Here is a 10,884-nt window from a genome sequence, read left to right as displayed (position 1 = left end):
AACCACCATCAAGATAGCGCTATAACATGTTATAGCTCTGTAGTCTGAACGTACTATAAGACTAGTAGGTCCCGAAGAAACGTGCTCAACTTTTTGGTATCTCTCCCCTTTTATGGCACAGACCTATTGGTCCGTATTTATACACTCTCTCTTTTCCGCAAGCCATCCCGCAATGACACTTCGCGCTCTGTCACTTTCGAAACGGGCGGAGTGCTCGACAGTGTTGCCATCCGCACACAGCAACGTTTTGCGTGCTCTTTTCGCGAACAACCTTCTCCAGATCTTCAGTCGTTCGTCGTCAGTCTTTTTCCAACTGCCGTCGTGTTTAGTTCGTGTGAGTTTTGTGCGGTCAGCCAAAAGTAGTTGTTGCGGTTTTGTTTTTTCAACCCACCTTCACAAAACGCCGTCTGCCAGAACGGGATAGCTGCTGCAGCCACCCGTCACCACCCCCCAGACAAAAGTAGTCGAAGAAAATCAACCCTCCCTTTTGGAGCCTGCGGAAAAACGATCACGCGTTGGGTGGTTTTTTTCCGGCAACGAAAGCCGGTTTTCGGAAAATATTTTTCACTGTTGCAGTCAAATTTTATTCGCGTTCGAAGGGAAAATAGTGCTGTTTTTTTGCGTTCAAGTGGGGAAAAGTGCAGAATAATCTGGAAGCGCAAAGTGCACTAACACAGAATCAGAATATTAAATCCGTCAGCAGCAGAAGTAGAGAGAGAGGCTGCTGCAGTCACCGCGTGGAAGAAAATAAAAAGAAGTAGCAGAGTGCTTTTGTGTGTTGGTTCGCGAAGCAAAAGATCACTCCCGGATCACGGAGAAGAAGCATAAGAAGAAGCTTTCACAGCAACAACAACAACATCAAAAGAGTGTTGGTACACGACGAGTAAAGAAGTGAATCATTTTCTGGAGGTTTGCATTTTTTCGGGTGCGAAATAAAAGTTTGTCTTTGTCGGTCGGTTTAAAAGTGAGCCCCGAATAGATTTGATTGTGCTGTTCTTGCTTCTTGGGAGTAAAGCCAGCAAAGGAATAATGTCCGACGAAACCCAGGAAAATGGTACCCGCAACGGCGACGTGCCCGAAATCGAATTAATCATCAAGGTGAGTCCAGATCCAGAAAGCCGTGCGATGGTGGCTAAAACGAAAACAGGAAAGGGGAGGCAAAATTGCAACCGCGCTGGTCGCGGGAACCCGCGGGATGGTGGCCCAGACATGAATTATGTATTATGCTTGATGGTTGATTGGTGTGCAATGGTCGGAGGGTGGCCGAACACCAGCACATAAAGAAAGAACGGGTGCCTTTCGGTGGGTTCCGGCGTTTTTTTTTGCTCTGGTTGGAGGGTGGAATTTGTCTATCGGATTACGGATAATTTTATTTTGTGGGCAAAAGTTTCATTTTTTGGAAGCAGGAATCAAGCATCCACTTAATAATAACAGCATCAGCAGACTTTAAAAGGCCAATTCCCTCTCACATAGTAATTTTTCAAAAATATGGTTTGTTTAAAGCTGCAGACAAGAAAGCCAACTGTTAAGAGTTTGATAAATACCTAGTGTAAGCTCAGCTCAGCTTCGGAATTGTTACCTTTTCAACGCGTTCAAGTTCCTCTTCAGCTACCAAGTATGTGAGATTAGGAAACACTAGAAGATACGCTCACTTTTAGAAAATAATAACAGCTGTATCTACGAGCGAAGCGATCTATAATCTTTTGTGGAGTTGTGTGCCATCACAAGACTACTAGTGGACCTACTACGTTCCCAGAAATTAACGGCGCCATGAACATTAGCGCTTTGGTACCCCTTAGACCAAAGATTAATGTACGAAATTTACGTACGTCCGACCATCACAAAACCACGAAATTACGCAATCGTCTATCCCCACAACACACGGTCTCTGTTAATCTTCCCAACAACGCCAGACATGGACCAAACGCCAACCCAATCCTACCATACCATACTTGGAGTGTTTATTGCATCAAGTCTCTGCCTGTCTATCGTCTCTGAGCTGATGCCGAACTGCTCTGCACCACCAAAAGGCTACGCTGCAGCAGCCAGAACCGGTTTCCCTCCTCCACCACACGCAGTTCGCGTCCACGCCGAAACTGTGCCGCCGTCCGTCGGGTGAAGTTCCCTTTCATTCGATTCCACAAACGCCGAGCCACTCGCAAAATCAGCGCAGATCAGCAATGGCAACGATTCGAAGGAGTGGAACTCGGCCGTACAGAAAACGGAAAGCATATGAATACCTATGTAGATCTCTGGGGCTGCCAATAAAAGCCAATCATCGGACTTCGCCGCCGCAGCCAAGTTGGGTGTGTGAGAAAAAGCTGGATCTAGTTGCCATATTTGGTGGGCGATTTTCCGAGCACAGTGCACTATCTGCTTGTTATGTGACAACTGACAAGGTACGCGAGAAGGTAACCCACTCCCTAAGCATGTGTGGAATGTGCCTCTGACAATAATCGAAGCGTTACCCGTCCTGAAATTCTTCTAGATATTATCTAAATTTCTGATTGTGATTTCTCAGAACAATAATTTCTTCCTGAGCTATTCTGAATTTTTAAATAAGCGTCTCAAACTTCCTTGGAAAAAATTTGAGTTCGTAGTTTTTCCACCGCCGAGGTATTCTAAATTCTAAAACTTTGTAGTCATCTTGCTGAGGTTCATTTTTCTGGAAGAAATTCAGAAGGGACTTCGGAGAAGCTCAGAGTAAACTTCAGAAAAAGTTTAGAAGGAGCTTCAGAGGAGCTCCAAGGAAACTTCGAAGAAGTTCAGAAGCAACTTCGAAGAAGTTTAGAAGACACTTCGAAGAAGTTCAGAAGAAACTTCGAAGAAGTTCTGAAGAAACTTCGACGAAGTTCAGAAGAAACTTCGACGAAGTTCAGAAGTAACTTCTAAGAAGCTCATAAGAAACTTCGACGAAATTAAGAAGCAACTTCTAAGAATTTAAGAAGAATCTTCGATGAAGTTCAGAAGCAACTTAAGTTCATAAGAAACTTTGACGAAGTTTAGAAGCAACTTCTAAGAAGTTAAGAAGAATCTTCGAAGAAGTTCAGAAGAAACTTCGACGAAGTTAGGAAGAAATTTCGACGAAGTTCAAAAGAAACTTCGACGAAGTTCAGAAGAAACTTCTAAGAAGTTTAGAAGATACTTCAAATAAGTTCAGAAGAAACTTTGACGAAGTTCAAAAGAAATTTAGACCAAGTTCAGAAGAAGTTAAGAAGATACTTCAATGAAGTTCAAAATAAATTTCGACGAAGTGTAGAAGAAAATTCAAAGAAGTTCAAAAGAAGTTCAGAAGAAACTTCGAGGAAGTTCAGCAGAAATTTCGACGGAGTTAAGAAGAATTTCAGAAGAATCTTCGAATAAGTTCAGAAGCAACTTCAAAGAAGTTCTGAAGAAACTTTAAAGAAGTTCAGAGGAATCTTCGAAGAAGTTCAGAAGAAACTTCACAAAAGTTCAGCGGAAACTTTACAGAAGTTCAGCGAAAACTACAGAAGTATAGCGGAAATTTCATCGAATTTCAGTGCAAACGTCACAGAAGTTCAGCGGTAACTTCACAGAAGTTGAGCAGAAACTTCACAAAAGTTCAGCGAAAACTTCATAAAAGTTCAGCGGAAGCTTCACAGAAGTTCAGCGCAAATTTTACAGAAGTTCAGTGGAAACTTCATAAAAATTCATCGGAAACTTCACAAAAGTTCAGTGGAAATTTCATCGAATTTCAGCGGAGACTTCACATAAATTCAGGACATGCTTCACAGAAGTTCAGCTTCTCAAAAATTCAGTGGATCTTCACAGAAGTTCAGCGGAAACTTCACAAAAAATCAGCGGAAACTTCACAAAAGTTCAGCGGAAACTTCACAGAAATTCGGCGGAAACTTCACAGAAGTTGAGCAGAAACTTCTCAAAAGTTCAGCGAAAAATTCATAAAAGTTCAGCGGAAACTTCACAGAAGTTCAGTGCAAATTTTACAGAAGTTCAGAGGAAACTTCATAAAAATTCAGCGAAAACTTCACAAAAGTTCAGTGGAAATTTCAGCGGAGACTTCACATAAATTCAGGAGATGCTTCACAGAAGTTCAGCGGAAACTTCTCAAAAAATCAGCGGAAACTTCACAGAATTTCAATGGAAACTTCACAGAAATTCGGCGGAAATTTCATAGAAGTTCAGCGGAAACTTCACAGAAATTCAGTGTAAACTTCACAGAAGTTGAGCGGGAACTTCACAGAAGTTGAGCGGAAACTTCACAGAAGTTCAGCGGTAATTTCACAGCAGTTCAGCGGAAACTTTACAGAAGTTCATCGGAAACTTCACAAAAGTTCAGTGGAAATTTCATCGAATTTCAGCGGAAACTTCACATAAATTCAGGAGATGCTTCACAGAAGATCAGCGGAAACTTCACAGAAGTTCAGTGGAAACTTCACAAAAGTTCAGCGGAAACTTCACAGAAGTTGAGCAGAAACTTCACAAAAGTTCAGCGAAAACTTCACAGAAGTTCAGCGGAAACTTCACAAAAGTTCAGCGGAAACTTCAAAGAAGTTCAGCGGAAACTTCACAGAAGTTCAGCGGAAACTTCACAGAAATTCATTGGAAACTTCACAAAAGTTCAGTGGAAATTTCATTGAATTTCAGCAGAAACTTCACATAAATTCAGGAGATGCTTCACAGAAGTTCAGCGGAAACCTCACAGAAGTTCAGTGGAAACTTGACAGAAGTTCAGTGAAAACTTCACAGAAGTTCAGCGGAAACTTCACAGAAGTTCAGTGAAAACTTCACAGAAGTTCAGCGGAAACTTCTCAGAAGTTGAGCAGAAACTTCACAGAAGTTCAGTGAAAACTTCACAGAAGTTCATTGAAAACTTCACAGAAGTTCAGCGGAAACTTCACAGAAGTTCAGTGAAAACTTCACAGAAGTTCAGCGGAAACTTCTCAGAAGTTGAGCAGAAACTTCACAGAAGTTCAGTGAAAACTTCACAGAAGTTCATTGAAAACTTCACAGAAGTTCAGTGGAAACTTCATAAAAATTCAACGGAAACTTCACAAAAGTTCAGTGGAAATTTCATCGAATTTCAGCGGAGACTTCAAATAAATTCAGGAGATGCTTCACAGAAGTTCAGCGGAAACTTCTCAAAAATTCAGTGGATACTTCACAGAAGTTCAGCGGAAACTTCACAAAAAATCAGCGGAAACTTCACAAAAGTTCAGCGGAAACTTCACAGAAGTTCAATGGAAACTTCACAGAAATTCGGTGGGAACTTCACAGAAGTTGAGCAGAAACTTCACAAAAGTTCAGCGAAAACTTCATAAAAGTTCAGCGGAAACTTAACAGAAGTTCGGCGCAAATTTTACAAAAGTTCAGTGGAAATTTCAGCGGAGACTTCACATAAATTCAGGAGATGTTTCACAGAAGTTCAGCGGAAACTTCACATAAATTCAGGAGATGCTTCACAGAAGTTCAGCGGAAACTTCTCAAAAATTCAGTGGATACTTCACAAAAGTTCAGCGGAAACTTCACAGAAGTTCAATGGAAACTTCACAGAAATTCGGTGGAAACTTCACAGAAGTTGAGCAGAAACTTCACAAAAGTTCAGCGAAAACTTCATAAAAGTTCAGCGGTAACTTCACAGAAGTTCAGCGCAAATTTTACAAATGTTCAGTGGAAATTTCAGCGGAGACTTCACATAAGTTCAGGAGATGCTTCACAGAAGTTCAGCGGAAACTTCACATACATTCAGGAGATGCTTCACAGAAGTTCAGCGAAAATTTCTCAAAAATTCAGTGGATACTTCACAAAAGTTCAGCGGAATCTTCACAGAATTTCAGGGGAAATTTCATCGAATTTTAGCGGAAACTTCACAGAAGTTCAGCGGTAATTTCACAGAAGTTCAGAAGATGCTTCACAGAAGCTCAGCGGAAATTTCACAGAAGTTCAGCGGAAGCTTGACAAAAATTCAGTGGAAACTTCACAGAAGTTCAGCGGTAATTTCACAGAAGTTCAGAAGATGCTTCACAGAAGCACAGCGGAAACTTCATGAAAGTTCAGTGGAAACTTCACAGAAGTTCAGCGGAAACTTTACATAAGTTCAGCGGACACTTCACAGAAGTTAAGCGGAAACTTTACAGAAATTCAGCGGAAACTTCACAAATGTTCAGTGGAAATTTCATCGAATTTCAGCGGAAACTTCACATAAATTCAGGAGATGCTTCACATAAGTTCAGTGGAAACTTCATAAAAGTTCAGCGGAAACTTCATATAAGTTCAGCGGAAACCTCTTAAAAATTCAGCGGATACTTCACAAAACTTCAGCGGAAACTTCACAATAGTTCAGCGGAAACTTCACAGAAGTTGAGCGGAAACTTTACAGAAATTCAGCGGAAACTTCACAGAAGTTCAGCGGAAACTTCACAAAAGTTCAGCGGAAACTTCACAAAAGTTTCATCGGATGCAGACTGTTCGATTCAGCAAAACGTGAAAAGCTAAGGAATGGATATATATCAAGCTGAACATTGCATTAGTTCCTAAGTAGCATTGACAGATTCTCTTCGTCGAATTTCTCTTTGTATCACAGATCGATAAAAGCAGCTTTTATCTAGCATCTCATACGACAAACACAACAAGAAACGGTTATGTGCTCAAGTTATTAACGAAAGAGAAAGTCGACGAAGAGAATCGATCAATGTTACTTAGGACCTAATGCAATATTCAGCTTGATATCTTCGAACCAGCAAGGATTACCGGATTCAAAGGGAGTTTAATCCTTTACTGCGTTGAACGACGACATACGAGGAAGCCAGGTAGTGGAATCAATTGGAATTTACTAATCCTACCCCTTCATTATACTCGTAGGTGGATCAATTAGGGTTTTTTTGCGAGTCTGTCCGGCCCACTGTGCAGGTCGAATTCGTTGCCATTTGGAAACCTCTGCACCATCAATAACAACGCACTTGGACGTGGACGATAATTTCGGGATATGGAGTTAACCCAAACTGTACCGAAAAGGAACAACAACAAACAAAGCACTTCATCCCCGGTTTTTTGAACCATCACTCCTGAGTCACATCATCTTCTTAACGTGCAACGCGCCAAGTCGCCATTGTTCAACGTGGATGCCCAGTGGGATCGTGGGAAAAGTTCCCTCGGTCACCCCCGCCATGGCGATACGGTCGCAGTTACCGTTTGAGAAAGTAACATGTCTTCGCCGGCATTACTAAGTTAGTAGTCGAGCAGGTGCTAAGTGCTTCTTAAAGTTTACCCACCAACTTCCATTCCAAATACGTTGCATGCATTCCTTATGTAATTCCAAGTTGAGCGGCATTTACTCAGCTTAGGCTAAGTAGCATTCCTTGTCGCTTGATATTTTAGTCAGTGAGAACGCCGCAAGAGGTCAGTGCTTCAATTTGAATAACACAGCTCAGCCAATGCTTGGGTGCAGTTTCGATATATTTGTTTCTTAATTAAACCATTGGCCACGTCGTCACCTTAGGACTGGCAGCTGTGCGATGCCTCGCTGCGATAAAAGTATAGGTAGTACATACAATGCGGGAAGAATGATGTCATTATACTGGTTATAAACCACCATTTGGTTCGGTGTACGTACCGTTCGTCGTTGTCGTCCAAGAAGCGTAGAAGACGTAGAAGATGATGATGTTTGGGCTTGGTTGGTTGAGGGCTGTTTGATTATTCACGTCATGCCTCGCCGGTTGTAATTGCCCGAAGCTGCTGCTACGACATAGAACTTAACTTAGGCATTTGCCACGCTGCTGCGCTATAGCAATTCTTCAGATGTCCACTCCCGGCGACACCTTTTCCGGAGGCAATTTCCTTGTTGCCGGTCGTCGATGTGTGACATCATCATCACTCATCGGCGCTGACACGAACAACCCGAGCCGAGCGGGCGATGCGACAAAATGCTTATCTCCGGCCGGGCTCCACATGCTGGTTAGAGAGGGGTGACCGGTGGTGGGGTGTCGGATGACAGCTGCGCTGTACCATGCGAAAGAATTGGTTGCTTTGTGTCATTGCTGAAACCAAAAACGGACAAAAAAAAAGGTGGAGAAACAAGCTTGCGTTGTTTTTATTAGTTTTGGAAATGAAATGTAAATAGCAGGGATCCGGTTTTCTCCCTTATCAGGGGTCGTTACAATTGGCTTAATGTTGTTGACTTGGTCGTGCACTTAGGTGTACCAAATGGCTACCATTCGTTGTGTTCCGCATGCAAGAAGGCCAGAAATTTATGTAAATCATTATGAATAATTTAATACCGTAAGGTTTGGTAGTTGCATCCAACAACACTTCTTCTGATCGAGTGTGGTAGCTGTTTTTTTGGATTATCAACTGATCGTGGAATAAACATTCAAAACAAATATTCAGGTTGTGTTCCATTTGGTGAATTTTCACTTAAACTTGACGCTTCGGAAATCCCTCTGTTGTTGATTGGCTGATTTTCGAGAATGTGTTTGTCAAAATTTAGATCTTGGCCGTCAGAAATAAGTCTGGTGGAATAGCAGAGTTTCCATCTGTCAAATTTAAGTGAAAATTCACCAAATGGAACACAGCCTCAGGCTCTGAACCATGGTGGATTTTTTAAACTTTTGGTTACAATTTGGCAGATGGAATGTTATCGATTAACCCTGCTATCCGATCGTGGTTATTTCTGACAGACAAGAAGTTAAATTTTGACAACCGTGGCTGAGTTCTGTTCGAAAACCGATTGATCTAAAGCACAGGAATTTTCGAGCACAGAAAATAATAGATCACAGCCTCAATAGCCAAAAAGTTGTTGCAAAATTTCTGCAATATGCTGCGGCAGTAAAAGTAACAATATCCATCCCACACACCGACAAACACAAACACACTCACCCACCGAAGCGTACTGTTTATAGTGTTCCGACTGGGTGGGCGTGCGAATGAAAACAAATCGCTCTCACTCATGGTTTTTGCTGTACGACGATGAAGGAGCATTTCTTCAATGTCCATTCTCCGCTCGAAGATCTGTGACTGACCACACGACCAAAGCAAAACAATGGCATTGAGTGCACGCAAGAAGCAGCATACCATCGCCCAACGACCAACCGACAACAACAACAGCTGATAGGAATGTTGCAACGTGCTGCCGCATCACCTCACCCGCCTCCTCCTGCTGGAATGGCCGCTCCTTTGAGCTTTCCGAAGCTAGGAAGCAAGAGGTATCAAACACCAATAATGGTGAACGGGTGGGTGCTGCTCTAACCCCACACACTGTTGGTTGTGGAAAACAATATCGCACAGAATTTTGCTCGGATGTACACTACGAAGTCAGGGGTGTGTGTGGGGATCGCCCATGCGGATGTTGATAACTTGGATGACATTTAGAGCAGCAGTTCTCAATTTTTTTGTTGATTACGGCCCACTTTGAGACATTTCATGAGGACGCACCAATATTATTACGGAAAAGTACAGGGGGCAGGGCTGTCATCTAATCTCTCAATGCGCGCAATGTATTGATTTGCTGAAATAAACAAAGTGAGAATCAAGCAAACACAAAGTTTGCTTGCCTTTCACCCTGCGTAAGTGTAAATAAGCGGAGAAGAGAAGACAGACACACACACCCAGAAATAACGAAAACTCAATGTGTAGCCATCGCTCCGACGGCTCTGACACAAAGAGCACCACTCAGTGTTGGGTTGCAATAGGGAAACCCAGCCAAAAGACTAAATTCTTCTTCGTTATGGCACTTCTTCATCTCCTATGTATGCAGCCGTGGTAAGCAAAGCCTGAAAAGAACTGAAGGAAGCCATTAGCGCTTGTTGTATTAATATTCGCTCCCTGCGCCGCACGGTGTGTACCGCTCATTGGTGGATCGCTTTCTCAAAGATTAGTTGGAAAAGAGTAGGCGAAGCAAATGGGAGAACCACACAAAGTTGCTTTGCAAACGCTCTGAGGCGCTTTCCAGCCCTGACAGAGGGTAAATCGACCGTCACTAAAAGGTGTTAGGTTTTGAACGCTCATAGATTTGTCATTTATAGATGAAATGAAAATCCAAATAAAGGGTGTCCCACATCAAATAGCATCACGGAAAAAACGCTGTAGAAAAAAATAAGGGGGGGGGGGAGAGGCAGAAGTAGTTTAGAGTGTATTGTTTACACTGTATTTTCATCGCTGTCAGTTTTTCGAAAGTTGAACAAAATGGCGTCACCCGAAAAGCAACGCCGCGAATTGATTTTGCGTAAGCACCTGGGAAATCCTCAACTCTCTCATAGGGAGATCGGAAAACAACTCGGAATCGTGCAGTCAACGGTGAGTCGTGTGATTAAACGTTACTACGAAACTCTGAGCATCAAACGGAAGGAGAAAGTCGGTCAGGTTGGATGTTCTATTAGTGATCAGGATCACAAGCGTGTCTTGAAAGCGTTTAAGGTGGAATCCCAATGCTTCGGTCAAGGATGTGGCCAAAAATTTGAATTTGTCCAAGTCTTTCGTTCAGAGAGCCAAGGACCGAGAGTGACTGCATACATACAAACTGCAGAAGGCTCCAAATCGTGACGAACGGCAAAATACGGTGGGAAAGTCATGGGCCCGGAAACTGTACACCTAGATGCTGACGAAACCACATTGTCTCATCATGGATGATGAGACTTACTTCAAGGCGGACTCCAGGCAGCTTCCGGGGCTACTGTTCTTCACCGCCCAGCACAAATTTGTTGTTCCGGAGGAAGTAAGGAAGCAGAAACTTTCAAAGTTTGCCAAGAAATACATGATTTGGCAAGTGATCTGCTCATGTGGCAAACGGAGTGCGTCGTTCGTGACTACCGGGACTGTAAACGGGGAGATCTACCTCAAAGAGTGTCTACAGAAGCATCTGCTTCGTCTGTTAAAGCACCACGTGTTTTCGCCGGATCTAGCTTCGTGCCA

The 10,884-nt window shown here is 42.7% G+C and overlaps 1 protein-coding gene across 1 annotated transcript in view; it reads left to right on the top strand.

The window, feature by feature from the left end:
* Window positions 1-312: 312 nt before the first annotated feature.
* Window positions 313-10,884, top strand: part of Clic (chloride intracellular channel protein 5) — a 144,599-nt gene continuing 134,027 nt past the window's right edge. The window contains exon 1 of the mRNA XM_065225513.1: window positions 313-1,098. Within this exon, the coding sequence (XP_065081585.1) occupies window positions 1,030-1,098 (69 nt within the window). The 5' untranslated portion in view covers window positions 313-1,029. The remainder of the gene's footprint in view (window positions 1,099-10,884) is intronic.

Source organism: Ochlerotatus camptorhynchus, unplaced genomic scaffold, assembly GCF_037179485.1.
Source record: "Ochlerotatus camptorhynchus isolate MF236.1 unplaced genomic scaffold, CSIRO-AGI_Acam_v1.1 ptg000230l, whole genome shotgun sequence".
Classification (NCBI taxonomy): Eukaryota; Metazoa; Arthropoda; class Insecta; order Diptera; family Culicidae; genus Ochlerotatus; species Ochlerotatus camptorhynchus.
Note: the sequence above shows the minus strand (reverse complement) of the source record. Positions and strands in the feature narration are given on the sequence as shown.